The sequence below is a fragment of the Amphiura filiformis genome, chromosome 19, assembly GCF_039555335.1.
Source record: "Amphiura filiformis chromosome 19, Afil_fr2py, whole genome shotgun sequence".
Classification (NCBI taxonomy): Eukaryota; Metazoa; Echinodermata; class Ophiuroidea; order Amphilepidida; family Amphiuridae; genus Amphiura; species Amphiura filiformis.
This window is the reverse complement of record NC_092646.1, coordinates 2,775,500-2,789,482: the sequence shown is the minus strand read 5'-3', so window position 1 is coordinate 2,789,482 and position 13,983 is coordinate 2,775,500. Positions and strand designations below refer to the sequence as shown.

At 35.1% G+C, this 13,983-nt stretch overlaps 2 protein-coding genes across 2 annotated transcripts in view; one reads left to right on the top strand and one right to left on the bottom strand.

Annotated features, from left to right (window-relative positions):
* The window catches only part of LOC140141690 (general transcription factor 3C polypeptide 3-like), a 189,965-nt gene that overhangs the window by 139,763 nt on the left and 36,219 nt on the right, over window positions 1-13,983 (bottom strand).
* Window positions 10,540-13,438, top strand: LOC140140828 (uncharacterized). The gene has a single exon (XM_072162584.1). It carries the CDS (start codon window positions 10,566-10,568, stop codon window positions 12,786-12,788), a length of 2,223 nt encoding a protein of 740 aa, XP_072018685.1. The 5' UTR covers window positions 10,540-10,565; the 3' UTR covers window positions 12,789-13,438.

Here is a 13,983-nt window from a genome sequence, read left to right as displayed (position 1 = left end):
TATATGAATAAAATTAATTATTTCTTGGTATTACAACCATAGCACAGTGTATTGCTATGTTTTCCAAGTTATACCCCCACACCCTGGGCATCATTGTGATTGAATAGTTTGTACCATGAGTAAGAGATAATGAGAAACTTGACCTTGTTATTTTGTGGTCTAGTATTAAAAGTTTGAAAAAAATAAAATTGGTATAACTGGTTGTGTTTTTCTACCAATACCTTCTTATGCTTTCTAATTCATTGATCATGTCACAGTGTTCCTTGCAGTCCAATTTCTAATATCACAGGTATTCAACTGACTAATCTCATTTTCCGTATGAATTTAGATCAATCCCATCTTATTTAATCTTTGTGAAATGTAAGGTCATAACCTAAGTATAGTCCATCCACCTTTTTACCTAAAATGTGAACAGAATTTGGGTGTGGGATACATGCATCTTACAACCAAAATGTAACTAGTCTCCCAGGTGTTGAAATACAGACCTGTTTCTGAAATCACTGACTGCTCTAATTTATCGAAGATGAGCATCAATTGAGAAATAATTAAGCATGTGAATGTGTGCACTTAAATTGGTTTCAATATCAGTGATGAAAAAACCTGCATTAGACTTTAAAAACACACCAAAAGTTTTCCATTGACTTGTTTAAGGTAGAACCCTTGCTTGCCCAGGAAGGTGTCTTCGACACAATTGGCAGGGGCCTACAATTCTTAACTGAATAACATTCCTAAGAAATTTAACTCAAAATCAAACAACCTGTGGCCACACCATCTTGTTACAAGTTGATGACCAATTGCCACCACATCAGTCAGCCTGAAGATGCACCTAGGATAAGGTGTGACACAGTAGTCACTCTAATAAAGGTGAGTCCAGTTGATTTGAATTGTTTATTTCTAATTAATTTAGAAATGTTATTATGGGAGTGTAAGAAGCTCCTCTTGCTCCCGTCTTACATATGTATATCAACTTCAATCCCCCATCATAAAGATCCAATCCTAATGTATATCATTAAATTTTGTGGCAGTTCTGTAAACGTGTATGTTTATAAAAATATAAAGCCTTAGCCTCACACCTAAGCAATTGTGGTCAGAAATTTGGAATCATTTAAAAGATTATCTCAATAATGTATGGCTTCTATGATTTATGCGGTCAACTTATCACTGCTAAATTATGATCCAATTCCAGCTGCCTTCTCACTGATTCATCTAGATCACATCCCCTCCTATTTTGATGGTTGTATCTTTCTAAACAATGACCAATCATGATTAAAGACTGGATAAAACACTAATAAATTACCTAAAATGTTGGCCGGTCTATTCTTGAAGCAATACGCAAGGCTTAAAACAAAAAACATCCAGAAACCACCCTTTTGTTTCTTGTGTTTTCATTGCCACGATTATCATAATCAAATTATCATAAACAAATTTTCATAAAGTGTGTGCATGTCAAAAGAGGGGGTGTAGAAGATGGAATGTGTGTAATGTTTATATGTGGTCATGTTTTTTATACTGGGACCCTAAAAAAGGTGGTGCTGTCACATTTTGCTAAATCATTTTGTCTACTTATTCCTATAATTTTGCCAAAATTCATCATGAACAAATGGTTTTGGTCTTATTTTGAAGATAAATTATTAATCTAATGAATTAATAACAAATACAATTAAACAAATGTATTAATTAATTACAACAGCTTAATTAGGTTAATTAGTCAGGGGTGGTGCGGAAGTGGAGGAGCCGGAGCGGAGGAGCTCTGTGTAATTCCAATGGGAAGTTGATGTTCATTAATAAAATTTATGCACTTTGTTGCCTAGTAGAAGTTAAAATGCATTTGCATAATGTTAATCTTATTTTTTAACTTTCTATAACAATAATTGCCTTGTTAATCTTAATAAACTTAGTAATTAAGGATTTAACAAGCTTTTAATTAATGCAGTGGAATGTGGGTCATGCAATACAATGGGCTTTAATTTTGCATGCATGCATATGAAATAAATTTCAATATTGTTTTATCTTTGAAATATAAAATAAATCTTCTCACAGGAGATTATTAGTCAAAGGATTTAATCTGATGATATATTGATCTCTGGTTTATTGTTAAATAGTTTATTGATACATGTATTGTGCATGTATATGCCTATGTACATGTACCTTTGTTACTAATTATTCACTGTATTGATTTTTGGAACACCCTATTAGGAATTGGATATTTAAATTTGATATTATAGCAATTCTGTAAACTATTTTGAATATATTTTCCAAATTTAATGGCACTTAGGGAATTTTTACATAAATTAAAACATTTAATTTACAACTTTTTTCACACCCTGTATAACACAATGGGTTTAACAAATATAGTGCAAACTATATATTTAATGAAAGAAATAACTGTGAACATTCCAAATATCAAGTTCATTTTCCAATTTAATATACTATGTAGAAATATTGGAGTGGTAAAGAAAGTAAATTTTTCGGTATTTTTCAATGGAATCACCCTGTATATTTTTTGGTACACCCTGTATATCCACTCAAACTTTACAGATTTGCAATCATGACAATATATGCTTTCTAAAAATGTACACTTTTACTAGTTTGGGTGAAAACTTTTTGAAATATAATCAGAAACACAAAATAGGAGTTTATTTTTGACAAATTGCAAGATGTGACACAATTGGGTCCCACCTCAAAAAACATGACCATGTAAACAATGTGGGTGCCTGTTTGAGCATCCTGGAAAAAATGCCTCAACCAAGCATTGAGAAAAATAAATTAGAAAGTGAGATAAATAGGCCTACATAATGTGTGTCATTCTTTCTTTACTTTCTAATAAGGTATATAAAAAGAGTACAAATCATGATCTGATATCCTGTAAAGCCTGTGAAGATTAACATTGATGGAAAAAAGATTTTGTTTTACACATTTTCCTGTCAAATCACAATATTGTAATTAATACTAAGGGGGGAATATGCCACCAAGCCAGTTTTGTGATAAAATTGTGAAAAGGAGGCTTTCCTCAAAAGTGCTCATATCAATTTCTTAACATTCTGTTATTTTAACAAACTAAAATTCTTATTAAACCTGATATTCTTAGCAATTTGATTATTTAAACATAATTGCCAACAAATTTCAGCAACATGATTTTAAAAAATCACAAAAATTGGAAACAGTCAGAGCACAATCATTTCCAAATTCCATACAGCCTGTACTTCCTGTTGGAGTGCTTGGTGCAAGTTCAATAACACACAAAAGGTAGGGGAATTTTCAAAAACTTCAATCATGATCATGATTGTTCCTTTTGCCTACAATACATAGAACATAGAACAAGTGCCAACAGGTTAAATTATTGTGCAATATAAGGAAATGAATGCATGAATTGGCTACAGACAAATATATAAATACCCTGATAGATACAGGTAACAGATTAAAGGCATTAATAGTGATTTGATAGACCAGATCACCTGAAAATTCAGATGTTGACATTTTTGGAAAGAGCATTGTTGTGATAATGAATAAAACAAATGGCACAGGTGGAAGCAATCTGGTCAAGACAAAATCTGGTCAAGACAAAATCTGGCCAAGATAAAATCTGCGAAAGACAAAATCTAGTAAAAACAAACTCTGGCAGAGACAAAATCTGCTACAGACAAAATCCGCTAAAGACAAAATCTGCTAAAGACAAAATCTGCTAAAACAAAATCTGCTAAAGACAAAATCTGCTAAAAACAAAATCTGCTAAAGACAAAATCTGGTCAAGACAAAATCTGCTAAAAACAAAATCTGCTAAAGACAAAATTTGCTAAAGACAAGATCTGGTCAAGGCAAAATCTGCTAAAGACACAATCTGGTCAAGACAAAATCTGGTCAAGACAAAATCTGGTAAAGACAAAATCTAGTAAAAACAAACTCTGGCAGAGACAAAATCTGCTAAAGACAAAATCTGCTAAAGACAAAATCTGCTAAAAACAAAATCTGCTAAAAACAAAATCTGCTAAAGACAAAATCTGCTAAAAACAAAATCTGCTAAAGACACAATCTGGTCAAGACAAAATCTGGTCAAGACAAAATTTGGTCAAGACAAAATCTGGTCAAGACAAAAGCTGGTCAAGACAAAATCTGGTAAATACAAAATCTGGTCAAGAAAAAATCTGGTAAATACAAAATCTGGTCAAGAAAAAATCTGGTAAATACAAAATCTGGTCAAGAAAAAATCTGGTAATGACAAAATCTGGTAATGACAAAATCTGGTAAAGATAAAATCTAACATCAAAATAAAGGTAAGGTTTAGGTGTTAAAATGAAGATAGGGTCAAAGTGTTAACAGTGTGTATGTAATAAATGAAGGAAGGTTTATATATGCATGTACATTTATTATTGCACGAGAGAGTTGTCAAATTCAGAAACCATAGCTAAATGATATGTGTGAGAATGGATATCAATTTACACTTACAGAGGTAGAACAACTTATCTGCAATGTTTTAAGAAATAAACATTCATATTTTTTGGTCAAATTTGCCTATTTCTGAGCATTGTGCAATATACGGAAATGAATACTTGAATTGGAATTCCCCTTGAAATCACCTGTTTTGCCATTAACTATTATCAATGATTAGCGAACCTCGCAAATTGTACTACTGAATGAAAAGACCAGATATTGGGACTTTCCATGTATGATTATTTTAAGCCACATAAACCCTTTCTTCTACTGCATGAAGGAACTGTATGCATGAATTAGTTTCAACACTGAATTCAACTGGTGTATAGACCATAGTAGTGACAACTGTATTGGATGAAGTTCATACAATTTTGCACACTGGATATTAAAGATAAAACTGTTATCATGAAATTCATTTCAATGTTTTGAGAAAGCAGATCAACAAATTTTATATACTGTTTCAAACTAGAGAAAGAGACATTGCTTTTTCATCAGCAGCCAGTTAGATTGGATTATGTGGTTTGCAGCATCAAGATCTTTACAATATTTTTGTCATCAATTATTCAAAAAATGCATGGAGCCACTGATAATCTTGGAATTAATGACATACTGTTTGTAAGGTGTAGTCGTTAAATGTGTTTTTGCGGGAAGCGTGGAAGTTATCAAGTCCAATGTACTATCTTATTGGAGTGAACACACCCACCTCAACATCTAAATATGGCTAAGAAATTTTAGGCATTGCTTGAATGTTAAAAAGAAGTTTATGCATAAAAGAAATAATTTTGCTATATGGTAAGAAATTTACTTGATTGACAGTACATGGAACCCAACCAAATTCTTTAAACCCATGATCTGAATTCATCTTGTTTGTGATTCTGACAGTTTTCCATGATGGCACACAGATTGTATTTGTGCCTTTTCCTGTTTACACTTGTGATGATACTATACTATACTATGCAAGCATTTATATAGCGCTCTTACAAAGAAAACCATGTATCACAGCGCTTTACAAGAGAAAATAAAGAAGAAAAAACATACAAGAACAAACAACAAATCAAATATCAAATAAATGAGTCTTTAGATTAGACCGGAAGCTTGCCAGCGTTGGAGAGTGGCGGATATGGCGAGGGAGTTTGTTCCAAAGAAAAGGTCCTGCAACAAAGAAGGCTTTATCACCAGTTAGAGTGCGTGTATGTGGAACAATGAGAAGCCTGGTGTCCTGCGCAGAGCGTAAACCACTTCTACTGGGAATGTAAAGCTGAATTAGTTCAGTGATGTATGATGGAGATGTTGTTGAGTCCATGAAACATTTGTAGACAATGGTTAACAGTTTGAAATGGATGCGACTAGGTATTGGTAACCAGTGGAGTTCGCGAAGGAGAGGTGTGGCATGATCATACTTTTTTGCCTTGAAGATGAGCTTGGCAGCACGGTTCTGTAGACGTTGGAGTCTGTTTGAGTCTTTAGATGTAATACCATAAAGCAGGGAGTTGGCAAAATCAAGCCTAGATGTTATAATGGCTCGAACTGCATCTTGACAGGCAGCTTGGTCTAGAAACATTCGGATACGCGCTAAGTTGCGAAGGTGGAAGCTTATTGAACTGCATATCGAAGAGACCTGGTTTGACATTGATAACGTTTTGTCAAACACAACACCAAGGTTCTTTATGGTAGTAGATGGAACAATAACATCAGGTCCAATATTCAGCCTCACCTCTGATATAGAGTGCTCGAATCGTGGGCTGGAGATGACAAAGACCTCAGTTTTTGTCTCATTTAATTGAAGCATGTTGCGGTCCATCCAAAGTTTGATATCCATGATGCAATTAGTGAGAGTGCTCAGTGCATTGTCCAGTTCAGATTTATTGCGTGGACTGAATGGAATGTACAGTTGTATGTCGTCGGCATAGAAGTGGTATTTTACATCCTTATGAACGCTGATGATGTTGGCAATGGGATGAGTGTAGAACGAGAATGACTGTGGGCGATTACAGAGCCTTGTGGCAGGCGAAGTTCAAAGTTTGCGAATCAGATAGTACACCGGCAACCTTCACTCTGTTTGTGCGATTACTCAGGTATGACTTAAACCAGTCACAAACATTACCACAAATACCAAAAACACTAGTCAACCTGTTTAACAGAACATCATGATCAATGGTGTCAAAAGCCGCCAGACAGGTCGAGCAACACCAGGAAGACAGCCTGTTGATTGTCAATATAACTCATGATGTCGCTCTTGACTCTCAGCAAGGCTGTCTCCGTGCTGTGGCCCGGCATGTAGGCGGACTGATACATTTGGGCAAGGTTATTGTTACAAACATGATTATTAACACTACACAAAGCAGATTTTTCTATAAGTTTAGATAGAAAGGCTGTATTTGAGACAGGCCTAAAGTTCTTAAGATTGTTACAATCCATGCCTTGTTTCTTAAGGACAGGGGTGACAATAGCTTCTTTCAAAGAAGAAGGAAAAGATCCACTAGACAAAGATGTATTCACAATGGAAACCAACACAGGCAACATGATGTCAATATTCTCTTTGACAAGCCAAGTAGGCATTGGGTCTAACCCACATGTTTTATTGGGCGATTTCCCAACAAGTTTGGCAACCTCATCCTCACTGAGAAGTGAGAATTGAATCAGAATAGGAGGTTTGACATTGGCACCATTTGTGCTATGGTTAGTTTCCTTAGTGCCATCATTTGTGGAGACAGAAGATCTGATATTCTGTCTGATAGTGACAACCTTCTCTTTGAAGAAGTTATTGAAGCGATTGCTTAGCAGTTCCATAGAGTCACATGAGGGTAAAGATGAGACAGAGCGATTCAGCAATGTATTAAGTGTCTTAAAAACAGTCTTAGTGTCTGCTGATTTCAGTTTGGCAACGTAATACTTTGATTTTTCATGACGAATCAGTTTTGATAACTGATGGATTTGATCAAGATAATTTTGATGGTCTTCATAGCTACCACTTTTCTGCCATTTCCTTTCAAGTTTATGACGGTTGCGTCTTGCAAGGAGAACATCTTTGGTATACCACTGAGGGTTACTCTTAAACACATGCGACCGAAAGTGTTCATGGGGCAATGATTATCAAGAACATTCTTGACAGCCTGATCATAGAAATCAACTTGGGTATTACTACCACTATCGAAAGGAAATGATTGAAAAGCTTCACACAAATCAGCCTTAAAGGCAGCACTATCCATTTCTTTATAATTACGAGTACAAGAAGTAAATTTTTTACGATATGGTTTGGCACGATTAATGGAACATTTGATGACATGGTGTTTAGACGGTTTTCTTGTGTACAAGATGTCAAGCACTTCACAATCTAAAAGAAGAGAATCGTCAGGCGGAAATTACCAGATCAATAATGTGATCACCATGTGTAGGCTGATCAACATGCTGGGTAAGGCCAGCATCCGTTAGAGATTCAAAAAACTTGGCAACTTCGGGTTTATTTGGTGTATCCAAGTGTAAATTGAAATCACCAACAACTAAGAGTTTGCCAGAAAACAGGGTTATTTCATCCAAGAATTCATCAAATTCAAGAAGAAAACTTGACGTCTTCAACCCATTCTTTTTGGAGGGATAAGGCCTATACACAACAAATAGGCGAAATTGGTTTGAGGAATCAGAAATGCAAGCAAGCTCAAAAGTCGTGGGTTTGAATTCAATTTTGGTCAAAGATAATTTGAGAGGGCTCTTATAGATAACAGCAATGCCACCTCCATAATTCTGACTACCACGGGCAATATTAAAACATTCATAGCCAGGAGGGGTACATTCACTGATAACCACAGAATCATCATTTCTTGCCCACGATTCACAAATACACATTATGTCAATGTCCTTATCAAGGATATAGTCACAGAGGGTATCAGTCTTATTTCTCATAGAGGTTGCATTCCAGATATATATGTTAAGTTTACTGTAAGTTTCACGAGCTATGGGTTTGAGATTATCTGGATCAACCTGAGTTTGGCGAAAAAACCTTAGGTTTTCGGTCCAGCACAGGGGTTATATGAACTGTTATGGGTTGAGGTGAGTCATTACGAGCTGAATGTTTAGGAAGTGTGTTACAGTTAGAAGGTACACGTCGTATATGAGATCCACCACGTCTGCTTCTGTGATGCAGGATACCCAGTTCCTTAGCAGTGTTGTAAGTTTCTGTGGAAATCCATTTACTAGATTTGTGGGCAAGTGCTAGCAGTTCACTTTTACTGTAGTGCAAAACAGTAGGAGATGCTGGTTGGCTTGAAGGTTGTTGTCCAAGTGGAACAAGTCCATTCATGGTGAGTTCTTGAGTGGTATATGATAACTCTTGAGTAGCACTAATCATGCTAATAGGCCCTTGAGTTATTGACTTGTCAAACTCCAAATGCAGTGGAGTATATGAACAGTGACATAGGTATACCAAAATCCTATAAATTGGTTCTTGAGTTATTGACTGGTCAAACTCCAATTGCAATGGAGTATATGTACAGTGACATATGTATATGAAAATCCAGATATGTAGAAAAATCATCATGAATTTTCAGTATATTGAAACCTCCATCCAGAGAAAAAACATGACCAGAATTGTCCATACATCTAGGTTAGATGACAGTAAAAAGTTGAAGACAATAAGTGGCCTATAAACCACTAAAAACACAAGTGCTCAGGAGCACAAAAAGAGAGTGGCAGAGATGATCTGTTTTGATTTAGCATCATCTGAAGTGGATGAAGACAATGATACTGTAAGATGTCAAAATCAACATTACATTCTTTCCCAGAATGATACGCTTACAATTCAGACATATCAGAATAAAACTTGCGACACTGTGGTGTCTTCCTCTAATAACCAGGGAATTACTGTGAATGTTCTTTGGATGTCGTCTTGGTCCATCTTCGACTATTTTACCCTAGAAGAATTGGGAGCAGAATGCTTGAATCAATCTTTTGGCTGGGTTGGATTTGCATCAGCAGAACCATGCGCAATAGTTCTCAATTGTAGTACAATTCATATTAACATGCGAGTTTCATCTATTTTGGAAATACAGGAGAGCAGTATGATTGCATCAAGAAACAACTTTGAATATGTCAAATGGTTTGATACAGGTAACCTTCGTGCATTTGAGAATTTCCAACAGTGTAAAAATGTTCATATCATTGATGAGATTTATCAGATGCCATATCATGACATTCCCTATGTCACACTACAAGAGTTAAACCCATCTCTCAAGATAACATTAGAAGGTGATATTGACTTCACAGCAGATGAGCTACCTGGATTTGACCTTGAACTTCCAGATGATATACTTTTAGCTGAATTCCCAGAATGTCCTAATGAGTGCTTCTGTACCCTACAGATCCAGATGTTTTTTATTGACTGTCCAGATATGCATGTCAGCAAGAACATTCTTTTAGTACGTGGATCTCCTGCTTTGATTCTCGCGAATTCGACTGCAATGGACATCTCTGACAGACAACTTACTCACATTGAACCTCGGTGCTTCCTCAATCGATCAGATGTTATCATTTTATTGTTGAGCCAGAATAAGATGACTAGAATCGGACATGATATTTTCGAAGGTTTAAAAAACATTCATACATTGGACTTGTCTTTCAACCACATCTCAAGTATAGAAGCTGGTTTGTTTTCACATTTGTACAAGTTAAAATGGTTACTGTTAAATGTAAATAAGCTTAAGTATATTTCACATAGTTGGTTAGATGGGTTGGTCAATGTACAGGTACTGTATTTAGGTGCAAATACTTTAAAGGATGTAGAAACAGATATATTTTCACAAATGCAAATGTTAAAGGTCTTATCTATACCTGATTGCCACTTAACTCAAATGGGAAACCTTCCGAACAAACTATTGTTGTTGGATATTGCATCAAATAAGTTTTCAAGGTTTCCCACAAGTCTGCCAAAGAATTTAACCCATATATCCTTAGATAACAATGATCTATCCTTTCTGAACAAAACAATACTATATGGCAAACCTACATTGATATCACTAGTCCTATCACACACTAATTTATCTGTCATTCCAAATGACTTCTTCAGTCATCTTTATACTTTAAAACGCCTTTACTTGGATTCTAATAATTTGGAGAAAATACAAATAGACCTTTTTGATAAATTAATGAAGTTGGAGAGATTAGATCTACTCAACAACAGCATTGACTCACTACCACGAGGTGTATTCAGAAATCTCCATCAATTACGAATGCTTACACTGTCTAGGAACAAACTCAATGTGATACAAAGTGATATTTTCAATAATTTGACTAAGCTACGGCATTTAGCTCTGAATGAAAATAACATCAAATCATTACCATCAGGTATATTCAGAGATCTTCATCAATTACTAAATCTTTGGCTGCATGGGAACAAACTCAATATGATACAACGTGAACTTTTCAATAATTTAACAAACCTAGGGTTCGTACAATTGAGTGATAATAGTATTGATTCATTACCATCAGGTGTATTCAGAGATCTCCATCAATTACAACAGCTTTGGATGTATAGGAACAAACTCAATGTGATACAAAGTGACCTTTTCAATAACCTAACAAACCTAAAGCTCGTACAATTGAGTAATAATAGCATCGATTCATTACCATCAGGTATATTCAGAGATCTCCATCAATTACAAGTGCTTATACTGTATGGGAACAAACTCAATGTGATAGAAAGTGACCTTTTCAATAGTTTGACAAAGCTAGAGAAATTATTTCTGCATGAAAATAGCATTGAATCATTACCATCAGGTATATTCAGAGACCTTTATCAATTACGAGAACTTGCACTGTATGCGAACAAACTCAAGGTGATACAAAGTGACATTTTCAGTGGATTGACCAAGTTAGAGACGTTAGGTATGAATAACAATGAAATTGAATCATTGCCCTCTGCTGTTTTTAAAGACCTTAAAAGCTTAAAGGGGCTCCATCTCTATGAAAACAGGTTAACTGAAATACCAAGAGATGTTTTCCACCAATTTATAGGAATGCCTTTAGAGGTATTAACTATACAAGCAAACAAGCTGGAGAGACTTTATCCATATCAGTTTGCAAATTTGACAGATTTGATAGCTCTGGACCTTACCAATAATAAATTGAGACAGATTCACAATAATGCACTGTCTGGTTTAACCAAAATGAAATACATAGACCTTGTATATAATAATCTAACAAAAATTACAAAGAAATCTTTTCTGGGGTTGAATTTGCAAAACAATAGTTACATCAAAGTAGACAACCCAGCCACATGTTGTTTTCTTGAAATAAAAAGTCAGCCTCAATGTGTTCCAAGAAATAAGAAATCTCCTTACTTAACATGTAAGCAGCTCCTCCCATCTACAGCAGTTAAATGTTGTACATGGATTTTCGGCTTTTGTGCTTTGTTTGCTAACATTGTGGTGTTCATTTGGGGGTGTGAAAAATTACTGTCTAAATCAGCACATGAAAAGCAAGTGAAACAAGTTATTTTTATAACCAATTTAGCTCTGGCAGACTTACTTATGGGTATATATTTGTTACTTATCGCATCTGTGGATCAATATTACAGTGAGTATTTTCCATCATTTGCTGAACAGTGGAGAAACAGTGTGCTTTGCAAAATTGCAGGATTTCTGTCAGTCTTATCAAGTGAAGCATCCCTTCTCTTTCTAACCCTTATAGCTGTAGACAGACTTTGGGCATTTCGTAAAATCTTCAGAACACACAAGCTATTTGGCAAATTGACGCAAGTATTGATGACAGCAATTGCATGGGTTATTGCTTTTACTTTAAGTATTGTAACTATTACCCTTCAAGATGATAAATTGTATCAATTTTCTGATGTGTGTATTGGGTTACCATTGGCTAAAACTAAAATGTATAAGGAAAACTCTGAAAACATTACAATAACATACAACTTTGATAGGCCAGATGATCATATTCAGTTACAAACATTTACAGAAATTGGCTCAAAACTGGAAAATTACTTCTCTATTGGACTTTTCCTTGGGCTCAACTTTGTGTTGTGTTTGTTGATTGCAATATGTTACATACTCCTATTTGTGTATATTTGTAAATCGGGATTCGCCTTGCTCAAAACCGAATTGCAAATGGCCATTAAAATGGGCGCGGTCGCATTGACTGACCTCCTGTGTTGGCTTCCAATTGTTACCTTAGGTATTCTAGCACAGACTGGAGTAAAAGAACTCCCCCCTGAATTGTTTCCATGGATTACAGCATTTGCTCTACCAATCAATTCTGTACTTAACCCATTTCTTTATGCTACTGTAGATCGTGTATCAAATCATTTTGTAAATCGGTTACGACCAAATTGTTACAATGAAATGGAGACAATGTTGTAGTCCGTTTCATTTATTTCATAACTGGCCTCACTCTACAAAGGCCACCTCACTCTTTTCCCACTGAAATGTGGTGTACCTGTCTAAAAACCAAAAGGTGGATATTTAAAAAACAAATCATACAGTTTTTACTCAAGTGGAATTGATACCTGCATTCCAACACCACTTGGACCCACTTTGGCCTCGGCAGCTCCTAATTTGTCCTCACCCTGGGTAGTACTAACATATTGAAGACTGTTTTATAAATATCCACCATTTGTTTTGTGAATATCTGCATCAGGTTTGAGAGGGCCAGAATGATGTGGCCCCACTAGAGTGAGTGAGGCCAGTCTGTGCACTAATACCATACACATACTGCGCCAATAAAATATCTTAAACACTTGGAAAAATAATCATAATTTCAAAACTGAACAATATTGGGGGTAAATTTGTTTTTTTGATAGATGCACTATCAAATCCTGCTCATTATGACACCACATTGAATCCAATGTGACCTCAAGAAGTAAAGTTACAAGCAATTGAATAGACGAAGGTACAGTTTTGAAAGTGACAAACTGGCCTATATACAAGGCGCAAAAAGATTCCAACAAGCGAAACAAAGAGACAACGCAGCTTTTATGTACATTTAAGGATTCCTTGTCTTCATAGTCATAAGGCAGTTTCTAAAATTAATGATGTTGAAAGAAAATCGACAAAGTGTTAAAATTAAAAAGTGTGTATAAACAATGATGTATTGGTCAAAATGTGTTCAAAAAAGATTTTATGAAAAGATGATGTATACAAAAGGCATTTTGATAATTATAACTGTATATACTATGAATAAAAATCAATTATTTCTTGGTAATACAACCAAACAAACACATTATTGCTCTGTTTTCCAAGTTATACCTATATGCCCTGGGCATCATTGCGATTGAATAGTTTGTAGTATGAGTAAGAGATAATGAGAAAGTTGACCTTGTTATTTTGTGGTCTAGTAAAGTTTGAAAAAAATAAAATTAGTATCATTGGTTGTGTATTTCTATCAATACCTTCTTATGCTTTCAAATTCAATTTACTTCAAAACTTGGGAATTGGATTATTTTGGTACAGGCCTCAATATGAGGTACAAAACACAATGCGAAAAAGAATCTGATCACATACCTTTGTGATCAGACCATGCCTTTGTTTCCCATACTTGTTTCTGATAGAACCCTTG

Excerpts from the sequence above, each read along its gene's own strand:
- LOC140140828 (XM_072162584.1), top strand. The coding sequence starts at position 10,566 with ATGAAGTTGGAGAGATTAGATCTACTCAACAACAGCATTGACTCACTA.